The sequence below is a fragment of the Lichenostomus cassidix genome, chromosome 14 (genome assembly GCF_008360975.1).
Source record: "Lichenostomus cassidix isolate B80296 chromosome 14, HeHo_3.0, whole genome shotgun sequence".
Classification (NCBI taxonomy): domain Eukaryota; kingdom Metazoa; phylum Chordata; class Aves; order Passeriformes; family Meliphagidae; genus Lichenostomus; species Lichenostomus cassidix.
The window spans coordinates 7,205,410-7,221,107 of NC_139495.1; the positions used below are offsets into that span (position 1 = coordinate 7,205,410).

At 38.4% G+C, this 15,698-nt stretch overlaps 1 protein-coding gene across 1 annotated transcript; it reads right to left on the reverse strand.

Annotated features, from left to right (window-relative positions):
• Positions 1-1,931: 1,931 nt before the first annotated feature.
• LOC146430761 (putative short-chain dehydrogenase/reductase family 42E member 2) lies at positions 1,932-13,529 on the reverse strand. The gene is made up of 12 exons (XM_085074697.1): positions 13,409-13,529; positions 11,038-11,273; positions 8,451-8,546; positions 7,650-7,710; positions 5,747-5,865; positions 5,317-5,392; positions 5,019-5,101; positions 4,406-4,543; positions 4,239-4,304; positions 3,393-3,456; positions 2,996-3,069; positions 1,932-2,793 (listed from the first exon to the last, which is right to left on the reverse strand). Exons 2-12 carry the CDS (start codon positions 11,266-11,268, stop codon positions 2,590-2,592), a joined length of 1,212 nt encoding a protein of 403 aa, XP_084930823.1. The 5' UTR covers positions 11,269-11,273; positions 13,409-13,529; the 3' UTR covers positions 1,932-2,589.
• Positions 13,530-15,698: the final 2,169 nt, after the last annotated feature.

Below are 15,698 nucleotides of genomic sequence, written 5' to 3' on the forward strand. Positions count from 1 at the left end.
AGCCCACAGCATCCCAGGGATCCCACAGCATCCTATGGTGGTTCTTACCTCCAAGTGTCTTCACACAGCCGTGACCAGTGGACAAAAGCGTCCTGTCAGTAGTGAGGGCTCCGGCCACACTGAGGTGCCTGTTGAACGGGTTCAGGAAAAAAAATACCACCTCCTGCCTGCTGGTTGGACAGGTGGTGGCGGGACATGGCTCAGAAGGATGCAGAACTTCTGAGACACCTGCAAACCAGCAGGAATTCCCAAAGAGGAGCAAATAAACAAATAGGCATTAAGGTCCCTTCCCACCTGAGCCTCCCTGTGGTCATTTGAGCCTGGGAAGGTGTGAAAAGGGTCAGGAGCTGCAGAATTTCAGTTACTCATTCCAGGCAAAATTAAGCTTTGAACATGTTCACCTCTTTTGTTACAGCTCTGCCACGTCTGAACGTTCATATTAAGTTTTAATCGCTTAAAGACACACTGCAATTATACTAGAGCAGGAGTAACTCAAACAAGAGCCAGCTGAAACTGAGACTCAGTAAAGACCCACAGAAATGAGAGAGCTGGCTATTCCCAACTGGTGCTGAGGATTGTTTTAAAATCTCAAATACTACTTCTGTAAGAAAGATAAATCAATGTACTGAAGCCAGTTATTGTTAATCAGTGCTGTAAAAAACATCTTACCCAAAATAAGGAACCACAGGTTTGGTGTTACAGGAGTGAAATGATGGGACCCCATGGGGACTTACAACCACAAAGCCAGTGAATTCCTTGGTTAGTCCTTACTAAGGAGCATCTGAATAAGGTCAGAGCCTGCACTCTTGTGAAAAGTGTTGGTGTAATCTGGATGAATCCTGAGCTATTAGTCCAATAAAAACGATATAAAAGATTTATAAGTAACTAATTTAGAACCAAATTGAATGTTTGCATGCAGATAAAATGCTCTCACTGGGAAGTAACTTTACTTTTGTGGTTTTCTCTTCTGCATTTCTAGGGAGTAAAGGCTCACATGGTACTTCCTACCTGCAGTGCTTGCTGGGTCAGCTGCACCTCTGTAGGGACAAATTGTGAATTTAACTGGTTTTAATCAAACTTGGATAAAGGTCTCATATATACAGAGCTTCTTGAAGCTTCCTGTCAATAGGTAGTCAGGAATAGGAGAGAAGGCTGAGCAGTGTTCCTGGTAAAGGAAGATGGACAGTGGGAGCTGACTTTGTACAGACAAGGACAATCTCCAAATGCAAATCCATAATCAAGCAGACTTTACTGCATTCACTGCACACAGAACTACTAGTTTAATGAAAAGAAAAAAGTACAGAGTAAAACAAATCTTTCCTCACACAAGCAGCGGTGGTAATTGTGGTTGCTCACTCATATTCCTGTCACTGTGTATTGTCTTTTACCTGTAACCTTCATTCTTTTAGGATTGCTGTTGGGTCTCCTGCATATCCTGTAGATTTAGAGTGAGAGAAACTTACTGGTCTTAAAAATCCTATAAAATGCTAACAAAAGGTAAAATAAATACACTGTGGATATAATCAGATGACAGAGCTTTTCCATCATTCTCTTCTGTGACATACCGTACAAGAGAGGGAGCAGCTGCTCCCTGGTCAGAGCAAAGCTGGTTCCTAAGAAAAAACTTGTAATTTCTTTAAGGTTTTTCTGGGCTACACTTGATGTGTACATGTAGCACGTGTAGCTCACCTAGCGCAATCCACCCAAGAAGGACCTGATTTAAGTCTTAAGAAAGGGGAAAAGAGAGAGGTTGGATTCTCATTCCTGTCCTGTTGCTTGGCTTCTCTGCTCACCCCAAAACAAGAAATTCCCTGAACACACAGTGTGTGACAGCACTGCTACAAGGTTGTGGAGAATGTGAGTCCAGGGAGTAGTAACAGCTGGCTGAATCCCCCTTCCCACAAGCTCCTTAAAAACAGTATTTGGTTCAGTTATTATTTATTATTGCATTGAAAGGATATTATTTGCGTTACAAACACACATAATGTTATTTATTACATTTTTACAAAGCTTTAGAACAATGAAACTATTTTACATAAATATGATTTTCCTTCCTCTAATCACCTATTATTTATAAATATTTACTTTCCATATTTTTTGCACTGTTTCCCAGGTCTCTGTAATTCCTCAGGCTAATTGACAGTAGCTGTAGCAGTGGCTTCATCAGAAGAGTAGTTTAGTCACCCTTTTCTTCATTGGAGCTACTGGACTTGTTACAGCACTGCTGTTCTGTGACAGTTTCTCTTCTTCCAACTTCTCACCCTCCTGAATGATCATTTTTAGGAAATGCTTCCCAGCACGAAACAATCAATTAATGAAAATCCATTAAAACTACTCCTGTACCCGTTCGTGGTGAACTCCTTTGATGTAACACTGTGTTACTCTTGGGGAACATTTCCTGATACCCATGTTTTCACTGTTGTAGGGCTTTTTTTGGTCGTTTGGCTTTTTCTTAATGAGATCAGAGAGGTGTCATCATAGTAATAACAATAACAAAGTCCAGAGTGGCTGAGGAATGTACTATGACCAGATCATTAATAGTCACAAACAAAATGGGGTTTTCTGGAACAGGTGAGTGGTTATTTGATTTTAGAAGAATGAAAGAATGATCAAACTTAACAAAGTGCCAAACACAAACACCATTTTAAGGAATGTGTGACCTTCTTGGCAAGTAGGTCTTGTTTTCAGATAATGATCCACAGAATCAGCGAATGAGAATTTCTTTGGTTTGTAACCGAGTTGGTTTCGTGCCTTGTCTATTCGGAAAGTGTGAGTTACAGTGACATTCCACACCTAAAATCCAAAAGGACAGTTATGGCAGGGACTTTAATATCCAGTTTTCTAGCACTTGGATGAAACTATATCAACAATGATACTACAATGGAAACAGAACAGAAAACAGAGCTGTAATGTAGACAATCCAAAGGGTGTATCACATCTTTAATGAGAATTTTAGTCAGAAATATATAAACATTATCTCTTTTTATATATTTACCTCATTCCTTGTCAAGAAAGGTGTAAAGCTAAAAACTGGCTTTAGTATCAAGTGCAGATATTCCATCACAGTGGCTGTGAAACAGAAAATTACTTAATGAGACAGCTGGATAACAATAAACTGAGACAATGCTGACATTGCATATCCAATAATTCTTACTAGTAGAAGGCACTGTTTAATTTATAAAGTATATGATGAGTTTATGACTAGCCTTTAAACTTTATCTGGTGTAATTAATACCATATGGCACAAGTGATTATTTTAATTAGAATATTGTTAAGTTAAATAATTGCTACAATTTGGGCCCCTGCATTTTATAAAGCTGCTATGTAGTTTTATGGGAATAAAAAACCCAAACAACCCACAATAATTGAGAATGTAATTTATTTTTTTTTACCTGCTATATGAACCAGGAGAACAGGAATATGTATCCAGGGTTTCCTGTAGCCTAGTTTTTCAAACTAGAAATGGTATAAAAGAAAAGAATAACAGAGAACTTACACCAAATTTAGGGTGTCAATGAAACATGAAAATGGGGGTAAAAAATGAAAGAATGTTGATAAAACTTGTATCTAAACTTTTATTTCCCAGCTAGTCTTCCTATCAATACTGGTAGTAAGAAATGCAATTGAAAGCCACCACTCATTCTTTGGTGCCCACCTCCCACCCTTCATCTGCAATTGGACAGTAAAGGGGAAAAAAGGCCATTTCCAAGGGGCAGGTGACCCCAACTGGAATACTGAACTACAGTTAAATTCAAGCCCATTGTTCTACTGCAGTCATTTTTTGTGATGGCATTGCAGGATCAAAACTTCAGCATACTCCTAGAATCCCAGGCTGGTATTTCTGAAAATACAGTGTTGTCTCTTTTCAGCTTCTAAGGTAAGATTCTGAATGGGCTTCTCTTCTGTGCTGCAGCTGATGCCAGGACAAAGGGAAAAGCAATGGCTATAAGAGTCCTGCCAGATGCCAGAGGCAGAGTTTGCCATGCATGCACTGTGGGTTTGCTTCATTAAGTACTGCTGTTCTGCAGCAGCTTCTGTACCTCTCAGCTAAATCCTCTCAAAGCAATAAAGCCAAACTCCACAGTTACACATACACAAAACTTCCCTTAACACCAATGGAACTTTGGGATGTGCAGGGAGAATAGAACTGAGTTTAAGTAATTCAGTAATTTATGTGCACTGAGCTTCACTGAGTTGGTCTGGTGTGTCAGTCAGTGCCAGGGGTGTGCAGTACTTACCAGAGGCACGATCCACTCAGAGAAGATGACATTTTCACCATCATGGATGTAATAAGCCTGACCACTCTGGCAAAGAAGCAGAGAAAAACAGTGACAAATACTGTGCACAAGATGACATTTTCTGTCTCTCTCATGAGACACACACAATGATTAGATTGTTTACTTACAGCTACATAGCCCTTCTCAGAGGTGAGAGCCTCAGCAGCCAATAAGTGAGCTTGCACTAGATTTCCTATGTGAACCCAGTTCATCTGAACTTTGTGATTCCCAAACTTGAAGTTAAAAAGTCTCCTCTGGATATTTATCTGTAGAAACAGAAACCATGAGGTAACTACATTATTCCTTTATTATGCAATATAACATTGATTTTGTCTCAACCCAAATACTTGGAATTTGCTGTATTTGTGTACAATTTCAGCACAAGAAATGTGTCATAAGAAAAACCCCAACTAATGGGTGGTTTTGTAAATCAAAGACCAGGCAGTGGCAAAATATGGTGACATTACATCATTTAGCAGAAACTAAAGTTCATATTCAAAAGCCAGCATTTCTGTTTTTTTCTTTTCACTGAAAAGAAAGCCTTCACTTTTTATTTTTCAATTAAAAACCCAGCTTGACCCTGGCCCGCCGTGCTTGATTCCTGCTATTTGTTACCCTGTCCCCGAGCTATCACCACATTCCTGCAGGAATGGTTAAGAACTGCAATCAAGGTACTTCCACTTGTGTTGTGCCCTTACAACTACTTGTGGTGTCCTCCAGAGCTGACTACAAAACACATACGGCTACTCGAGGCAGGTGCCGCTGCTCTTCTGGTCCATAGATGCCTGGTGGGCGAAGCACACACGTGTGGAGCTTGTCCCCTCCTTGGAGAGAGAGCAACAGGTGACTGTCAGGCAGCTGTGATAATCTGATTACAGACTGGTATTATCAGAAAAGATAATTCTCCACCAAAGAGAGGAGTCGAAACAAACCAAATAATATTTCAATTAAAATATACTATTGATAAATGAGCAACCGGGGAAAGGAATGCTCATTAGGACTCCTAATGATAGAAAAACCCCAAATGCTTTATACTTACCTTTGAGTAAAGTTCCATTAGCAGCAAGAACCATTTGGTCTGCAATTGCCTTGGTTCTAGAATAATGATTAAATTGCTATAAAGAAAGCAGAATAAAATAATTATTGAATCTGTAAAGGCAAACTTACTGTTTATGACTGACAACATTTCAATCTAGCCAGCTCACAGGTATCAGCTGAGCAAAACCAAACTAGAAATAATAAGATTTAGTAAATATATAGTTTGTTTATGACAAAAAACAGACTTACACTTTAGTGGCACAAGTTTAGCTTCAGAGTGAATTTAAGTCCATTAGTATTTACTTAACTCGCTTTTGGTGCTGAATGTACTGAGAACATCGACAGTAAAACAACTTTTCTCTCAGAACAGCCTTCACACAGTCTACCTTTTGGAGCACAGTAAATGCCAAACCATCCCGTTAACAAAGTACCTTTTCCAGTGGAAAATATGGTACAGTTTCTTCATCTCCTTCTTCAATAGGATTCCCTCCAAACACCACATTCACTGTACTGGTATATATCAGTCTAGGGATATTTCTTTGTTTACAAACTACAATGATATACAAAATAAATTATTTTAAAACAAAAATCGGAAAAATAACTGAACTGGCAGATTTTCCTTTTGAAAACAGGCATTATGTTTATAGAAAAAGACTAAGATTTTAATTTTAACATTACCTTATCATTTAATATAATATTGTCTTTCATTCAGCTGGAATTTTTCATCCCAATTATCTGCTATGTGAATATTAAACATTGTGATCACCAAATGTTTCCTGATGAGTTATCTGTAACTATCATATCACTGGATTGCAGTCATCAACTGGATAGAGAAATTGCCTTGGTGGAGGAAATACTCCTCCTTGAGAAACTTTTCTTACAGCATGTTGATTTTAACAAATTGAATAAAAAGGAGATGGGTAAGAACATTTGTTGTGGTTCAGCCCTTGGGGCAGTGCTGTGGGCAGCAGCCACGCCAAGGCCACTGGTTTGCTCTCAGTTCCATGAGTTGCCTCTTGCACCCCACTTTGATGGAACATGAGGTCACACAGGAACAGGGACCAGCTGTCCCCAGATGCCACAAAACTGCCTTTGTCTCAGTCTGTTCATAAGTGACAAATGATGTGTTAACAGGAAAACATACACTGCTAGTGTATAATCAGCAGTGCTTTAAATACTAAGGAAATTAATGTTATTTGCAAAACAAAGACTTAATTATGGATTCCAGTCTTGTGTAGCTAAGATGTTGTAGCTAAATTCTGCTGCATATATGTCATTGCAGACTTGAATAATGTAAATTTCCTTTTCATCTAACAATATTTCTAAAGTTGAAGTGAATTAATACTTAAAGTCGAAATTTTTAGAATTTACAGAGCAGTCTCTCCAGCTGGTTCCGTGGCTCATTTTGAAAATAATAAATGTTAATCATTATTGTAAATATTTGGGACAAAATACAATAATAAGGTGTATTACTAAAATGTAGATAAGCAGGTTCATGCTCCTCCCAGGCTCTTGGTTTGCTGGGAACCTATGGAAATTTGACATGACATGTTTCTGTGGGTTAGGAGGTTGGGGTAGGAAGAAGGGAGTATGTGGCAACTCTTCCCTCTAACTTGTTTAGAGTTTTACTTGCCTACTATTCCATGTCTGCATTTTTTTAGTATTAACAAACATTATGAAAACTAGTCTAAGTAAAAACTGATTTTGTCATTTTGCTTCCTCCCCTCTCTCCCCCCATTTGGTTTTTGAGGGGAAAACAAAGAGAAAGTAGCTTTGGTATTTATAACACACTTGGAAAATGCTCTTTCTGGAATTGAATGTACTGAAAGAAATCTAGTAGCATCTTCCAGAGACAGTAGTTATAAAGGAGTATATAGCAAAAAGAAATCAGAGATAAGCAGAAAGGATAGAAATTTTTCTGTATTAATGTGAAAAAATAATAACTGAATATTCCTACACATCTATGGTGCCTGTTACAGAATGTTTACAACACAACAAACTGTACAACATCTCTCATGTTATTTCTATGAAGAAAGAGGATAACATTTCTCCATCACATAAAGCTGAGGGAAAAAATAACCAGTACATGGAGGAGAGCTTTAGTTGGACTGCCAAGGAATAGAGTCCAGGTTGAAAATCTATCCCCAGTTCAAACCAGTGGCAAATTAAAACCAGTTTTAATGGGACCTGCACACCCAGGTTTACATCATGCTCTGACAGAAGGGAGAGAGGAGCCTGATTTTACTGCCTGATCTTCACAGGAAACATCCAGTTAGAAAGTTGTTTAATTCATGGTTTGGGTCAGATGCAAAGAAAGAAAATCTAGGTACCTACCATCAATTATTATTTTTGTGCCTCCAACATTTATGGATTCAATCTGATCTTTGTTTTGAAGCTAGAAATAGAGTTTGCACAAGATTTAATTAGTTCACAATATGATGGTTACAGTTGCCAGACCTAGAATAGCTGAGGCCTTTTTGTAATATATGTTACAAGTCTGTCTGTCTGACATACAGTGATTTCTGGCAATTCTCATGTTTATTATCTTGTTCAATGTATGAGTAAAGAAAGTTGAAAAATGAAAGATAAAATGCATCTAAAAGGAAAAAATAATGCTTCAATATTTTGTCACACCCCAGATAATCCATGATACAGAAACAAGAATTACAGGTGGGGGTTATGCTCTCTGAAAGCTTTCACAAATTTTTGTTCTGGGGCAATCTGTCCAATTCCTAGAAATAAATTAGTAGGTTCATGACTCTTTTGGTAACACCCTCTGTGACTATCCCTGTTATTCATAATAACATATTGATTAAGGTCTGTTTCCTCATGACTGAGTTCACAAGAAGAAAATGTATTAACAGTTCTAGAGCAATGCTGTCACATTTCTTCAGATTAGAGAAAAAGAATATACCTTCTTATCTCATTTTTCTAGAATATTTTGTAGTACATTACTCTCACACTTTGACTATATTATTTAAGGAATGTCTCCCTTGTTGACTGTAAGGATGACTTGACCTTTATAACAACTTCCATCTGACATAAATACCATAAAGTTACATTCTTTGTTACATGCAGACAATTCTTTTCTTTCTCAAAAAGAACCAAAGAAGACTTTGGGAAAATGGTACTTGCTTGTTCCAATCCTGACATTCCACATGCAGCTACATGGAAAACACAGTCAACCCCTTCACATGCTTTGAACACTGCTTCATAATCCCTCACATCACCCTGTAAAATGAGAAAAGAATGGATTTTTGACAGGTAGAGCTCCTTACATTCTCAATAGAACTATATTAACTATGGCTAGTAAGGAAAATCTAAAGATATTATGGTCTGTTTTTCACAGTACTTAACAACAATTAAATAAAACATTACGAACAGGCAGCAAAATCAGTGACTAAGAATTTTGCCAGTATTTTGTTGCAAAACAAAGATGACTCTTGTTGGCTTCGATTATAATGCGTATTTTCACACTTAGTCCTGCAGCCTCCAGGCTGGCAAAACTCGTTTGACTTGAATGGGAGCAGCAAATGCTCAAGGGCTGGAGAATCCAGCCCCAGGGACAGTAAATCACAGCAGGAAGGGTTCAGCTGTTTGCCTTGAAATCACCACAGAAGGGAACCCCTTTTCTGTTGGCATCTTGAGTCCTGATCTGTGCTGTCTTCACAAATGTCTCTTTATCCATCCAAGGTTTATTTTTGGTGCACTGTATGATAACTTTAATTATAGTTTTGTACAAGATAAAAACCCCAGTGCACTCTATATGTATTTAATATTTTATTTAGGGTAATATAATCACATTTATGAAATTCCATATATCACTGAACATGTCTGTATCTAGTGTTAAACACTATGGTGGGATTAGATTATTATATTGCATTTTTGTATACCAGGTAACATTACATTAATAGTAATCCCCATACATACAGATATCACAAAAAATATAGTACTTTTATATTCAGAATTCACATATTTCGAAATATTAGATATTATTTTATATTCTGTAATGAACTTGACAAAATAACTCCCAAAGAAGCAGCTGAAGGTAATATTAAGAGCTAATCTAGTCTTTAATGCTCAACTTTTTTCTCCTGAGGTTGCCAAAGTATTTCACAAATAGGGCTGACTTACACTTCCTACTCTCAATGCAATGTTAAAGTGGCTAAGAAGTATAAACAATATTAGCCATCTCCAAATCACCGCTCAAGGCACAGATCTCTAAAGTCACTTATTAATCCACTTACTAGGACTCCATAGTTCCATTTTCCAGGGAATTCCCTTTCACTCTGCAATATTTATTCTTTTAAAATTGATTTATAAAAAAAAGTCTGTCTAGAAGATCATTGGTGAGATCTTGAGAAGATGTAAATTGCCATCAGTCAACAAACTTAAATCAAATTATGTGGATTTGTAGCATTAACAAATCAAGCTTATGGTTTTTGAATGGTACCTCAATAATACTTTGTCTCTCTTCCATATTCTGTTAAAGTTGTTTATGAAATTGAACTTAAGAGCATCCTGGGTCAGACAAGATCTGCTTAGCCTGGTATTCTGCTCTCCCCAGAGTCATCCATCCCCCTCTGCCTCCCTTCCACCTGCCCCAGAGGGTGATGCAGCCCAAAGGAGAAAACCTGGCATCACCACTGCAGCCCCCAGGACAAAGGTCCTGTGATCCCTTGCAGCTTTGCCATCAACTTCCCAGTTCTAGTAGGGGTGGCAAATGTTCTTGCAGTAAACGCTCAGAGAAGGTCAGCTCAGCAATACTCTGGGTTTAGCCAGAACTGTGTGTAAGCTGACAGGAACACCCAGAAAGTGCCCCCAGAGCCCAAACCTGAGCACCTGGAGCAGCTGTGAGAGGTTGGTGCTGCCCACAGCAGGGAGCACTGGGGGATGCTGCCCTCCTCCACACATAGCAGTGAGCTGTCAGATACTGGAGACCTCTTGTGTTTCCCCTTTTTTGCAGACACAATAATTCCTTCAATTGTTCAGAATCAAAAAGAATCTGTGCTCTTAAATGGGTGCTGCGGGAAGAGTGCAAACAGGGCAAGCAAATGTGACACTTTGTCCAGAACACTCTTCTAGTCTTGAAGTATTTTCATTCAGAAGATTTCTTGAGCCTAATTTAATTTATCTATTTAGCAATTTCCAATGGAAGTAAATTTTTCTTGAGGCTTTGCACATGCCTTTTACCCACTGCATGAAAAGAAATATAATTTTGTGTGAACTGAACTCCTCATTTCACCTGGTGGCCCTTCCTTCTTGTACTGGAAGGACAGTGAACAATCTCTCTAAATCTCAATGCCACTCACAGACTGTAGAGCTATCCTGCTCCCAAGTCACCTCTTTCCCAGCCTGGAAATCCCAATTTCCTCAACCATTCTCTGCATGGCAGTCATTCAGCATTTGTGATCCCTTTTATTGCCCCGTCTTGGCTCTCACATTTTTACTTGAAATAATTCCCCTGAGCAGTAACCTCTGTCCCTTCATTGCTCACTGTTTCCTTGGGGTGCTGAAAGGCACCTCCCAACAGCATCACTGGTGACACCGAGACACTGCCCACTGGGACCCTGTTTGCCATCCCTAATCAGTTACTTATGCATGCAAGGACCTATTACCATGGCTTCTTCTTGTCCTGAAAGGCTTTTCAGTGAATATTTTAATCAAAAATCCTTAAGAGGAAGCCTTGATAATGAGCATTAGATATGTAATGCCAACATACCTTGAAAAAATCTGCTCCGCTTGGAATTTCCCATTTAGGTTTCTGTACATCAAACAGCACAACAGCAATTCCTGACCTCACAAGGGCACAGCCCAGATTGTATCCCAGGTAGCCTCCGCCTCCTGTCACCATTGTCCTGCTGCTCCTGGTGGCCAGCAGCCCAGCAGGCTCAGTCACTTGGCTCTCACAGGGCTGGCTGCTGGGGAGCTCTTCTGTGGATCCCTCTGGCATCACGACTGCAACAGAGATGATGTCTTGAAAATTCCTGCATAATGCTCTGGGATCTGGGTAATTTCGATTACTTTCACATTACAATGCTCCTGTACTATTTTTATCATCTGAATATGTTTAAAATGTATAAATGCATAATTTTGGTGATGGGATTTCTATGTGTAATCAATGAGTCTGAATACTTTTATATTCCAAGATTTTGTCTTTTCCTCGTATCTCTAGATTTCATTTTATATAGAAATGAAGAGAAATTACAGGATTTTAGAGCCATTACAATTACCTAACCTTAACAGCTTATGATTGCTTTTTTGAATGCTTGGTTTAATCAAACATTTTATCCTTGAAAACTCATTAACTTCCAATGTATTAATGCCAAATAGACATTATCCTACTAGTCAGGCAAATAAACCAAGACATCAGATAAGGAATATAATAAAGGATTCATTCTACTTTTAAAATCCACTTTATTTCACATTTGGGTCTTCAGCAATGATAAAAATTTGTTACCATTTTAAGCTTTTCTGGTTATACATGAAATATATTTAGTTTTCTGTCCAGTTCTCACTAACTTTTCACCATATTATTCTTTATAGGGCATTCATAGACAGCTAAGCTGACAAAGGGCAGAAGAGATAAGCCAGCTGCCCTGTGGGTTCATCTACTTGGGAAAACTGATTGGAATATTATTCTAGGATAGCAATTCCATGAGAGTTACCCATCTGTACACCTTGTTCTGCATTGCAGATTAGTTTATTCTACACTAATAACTTTGCTTTAGAAATTCACTCAAATTCTGTAACTAAAATGATTGGTGTTCAGACCACGATATTGTTCAAGAAATTAATATATTTAATATTCCCACACAAAGAGCCCCTGTTGTCCTAATTCCGTGCTTGGCCTTTGCACATTAGGATCTAGGCTCTTATACCCCCAAACAGAAATCCAGAAGAAATAAGTCTGAAATCAGTCATCTCACCACAAAGTGAGAGCCAAACTGTGTGCCTGCAGTCTAGTACAGAAATATGGATCCAATCTCTGCAGATTGTTTTGGTTTTCTCATAGTTGGAGAGGTCCTCATATGAGAGGAGCATCATGGTTAAGTACAGTTTGCTCTCAGCCATTTACACCAGGCTTCAGCAGAGCTCAGGCAGAAACTGAGCATGACTGGTAACTGGCAGCCCTGTCACTTCCAAGGTGACAAAAAATTCTAGAAAAGCAACAGAAAGTACAGCCATAGCACACAAAATTATGGACTACTTTTGCTATTGCTTAGTTAATATTTTTTAATTTAGTTTGTGATATTTTTCTTATTTTATATATTGTTTTTTAGATTTCAGACACAGGAAATGACTATATTCTCCATGCTGTGACATGGCTTTAACACCAATGTCAGTTCACTCAATTCAGTGTAGTATAACAGTGTTAATTACAAGCTCCTTATGTTGAAAAACATCCTGACATTTGAGAAATGAAAAATAATCCATGTTTCCAAACAAAATTTAAATTAGAACTAAAATAATACAACTCAAACAAGTATGCTGTCCTGCTCAAGCAAGGAAATATAAATTTGTATCTCTAAAGTATGCTACACAGGAGTCTTAAGCCACATAAAATTCTTTTGCCTTGTCTTCTGAGAAAAAGCATCTTTTTATATACCGTAACAAGTAAAGTCAAGCTTATCACATATACAACAAAAACACATTTGAAAAATAGTATATATTTGAATGCTTGTCATTGACATTTCCTTAAATTTTAAGTTAGCTGGTGATGTCATTAAAAAGTTTAAAGATTTTTTTTCTAGAAATCTCTTTCTTAAAAAGCACTAACAGCGTTAATATAGTAATCTGCTTCATGGAATTAGAAAATACTTTTCAAATTTCAAATGTAAACAATTTTCTTTAAGAAAATGCTTCTTTCCAGAATCAGGAACTCTTTTTTCTCTGAATTTATAGGAGTTATTCTGATTTATTAATGTATTCTGCATGATGAGCATAGTCACATCTCACATAGCACATGCAGTGTGAATAGCTCTTAGTTCCCCTATTATTTTAAATATTAGACACATTCAAATTACAGCCCATAAAAAGTTAAGAGTCAAATATATCAGGTTTTTAAAAATAGCTAGAGAAGTAGGAAGTACCCTTGGTAAAATCCTGGCTGTCAGTGTTCTCCCAGTCCTTCCTGTCCAGATGAGAGGTTGAGATGTCTCTTTGCTGGGCAATTCGTGACTCAAGGGCATCAGGAACTCCCAGGTAGATGAAGTTCACATGTGCTCAGGCCTTTTACTGTTCCTGCTCCTTTGTAGCTGGTGGTTGGGCTGGGAGCCAAAAAAGGGCAGGGCTTAATTTGTACATAATTTACGTTCCTTTTCAGGGGAAAAAAAAAAAAAAGTTCTCCACATCAGGCCATTCTAAACAGGATGGTACCTCTCACTTCTCTGGTAAAAGTATAAGACACAACACAATACAAATACACCATTGATATCATCATTCTGCAGATAAACTGTGCCAGAGAAGAAACAAAAATCCTGTTTGGCAGTGGTACTCAGCACTTTCATCCTGACTTCTCCATCTCCATCCCCAACCGAATTTTGTATTTGCAGCGAGGCTTAACTGTAGGCACAAGGGTTGTTCTCTAGCTTACACGATGAATGAAGGTAATAAACTGCCTTGTACACAACAGAACAGGAAAATGTGATTTATAAAGGTGTTAAATAATGCATTTAAAATGAATGATGAATTAATGAAATACTTAATAATTATAGATATTCTCTGTCCTAAGAACTTTTAAAACACATATGCTTTTGCAAATTAAACAATGAGAAATCAAAGCCAACATCTATAAATGGGTGTGTCTAAAATTAAGTCTCAAAACAGTAGTTAAGATGCTAAAGAAACACTCCCACATCTAAATATAAATGACTACAATTTTCAATGTTTGCATGTTAGAAACATCTCAAGTTCATAGATAACCAACTGCAATTTAAATGTAATTTAACATTCATGTACTGACAAGAACTCAAACTGACACCTAGGCAAAGATATTTTAGCATAACATGTATGTTTCAAAGTCCCTATAGTTGGCATTAGAACCAGAATCTTTGAACCTGTCAAGTATATCTGCACTTCTTGGATGGCTGGGTGAGTGACAAGCTCAGCCAAGAACACCAAACCCCCCGAGAACACCAAACTCTCTCTTTTGAGCTGTCCCCAGCACTGACAGCTTTTACCATTCAATGCAAGAAATAAAGTGCCCATCCTATCCCTGAACTATTCCAGAGCTCCTTCACAAGTCAAAGCAGCTGGTCAGCTTACTCAAAGGATATCAATCCCTCACTCTTCAGTGAAATTTAACAAAGAGTATCTTAACTTGGCTTTGGTTTCCACATTGGCAAGAAGGCGACACCTCAGAGGAGTTTTCACAACTGGTATTTTGTACCTCTCCTGTTATGCTTATTCTCTCATATTTAGTAAAGAGGGAAGGCCACATTTCATTCAATGCATCCTGCTAGGCATTTCTGAGAGAAACAGAAGCTAAAGTAACAAGGAGAAAAGCTGCTGAATTAAGTTTTGAGCTTGCTTTTGGTGTGGAATCACAACTCTATACTGCCTTTTTCTACTTTTTCTCCTATGACCAGTCATAGTTCATGTAGGCACATAGAAACAAACAAAACATCCAGTACTTGTAGCAGATGGCTGTATAAAATACAGCTGGAAGGTGTCAGGGAGTTTGTTTATTTACAGGGAGAAGGGCCACATTTCTGAGATGTTATGTTGGCTTTTCAAAATGTTACTCACATCCAGACTGTACGGCAATGTTGAAATGTAATTGCACTGTTCATAGGGGAAGCCAGTAAGCTTACACAAGTCCATCTCAAATCACATGCTGGTAGAGCCAAGCCTGAATTGAGTAAGGAGGATTTGGCATAAACCAGACAAGACAGTCTCTGTCTCCAGCAGAAAAAGCCTGCTCCCTGTGCTAGTTCTGGGCACTGCTGGGTACAGAACCCCAGAGGAGTTTCAAACCATGGTGCAGAAGGCAGATGTGTGGGACCAGGTCTGTGTCCCTGTCACTCAGCAGGTCCCATGAACTTCACAGCTCTGCACTCCTGGGCCACAGAACAGGAGCTGTGCTCCAGCTGTGAGGTACCAGGAACCTGAAGAATGGCTTTCAAGTGTGGAAGATACTATGCAGAAAGGAGACCTGAACAGAAATAACGTGAAGAGCTCAACAGAGGTGTGAGTTAAGATGACAGACAGGTATTTGGCATGAGTCACAGGCAGGATGGGATGTTCTGGAGTGCCCAAGGGCAGAGGAATAGCAGAAAAGCAGAAGAGACCAAGCTCTCAAAGCTATGCAAGGACAGGGTTCTGCTGAATTTCCTGCAATATAAAAAATACCCTCTCTTCATTTGACTTAAAAACTTCTCT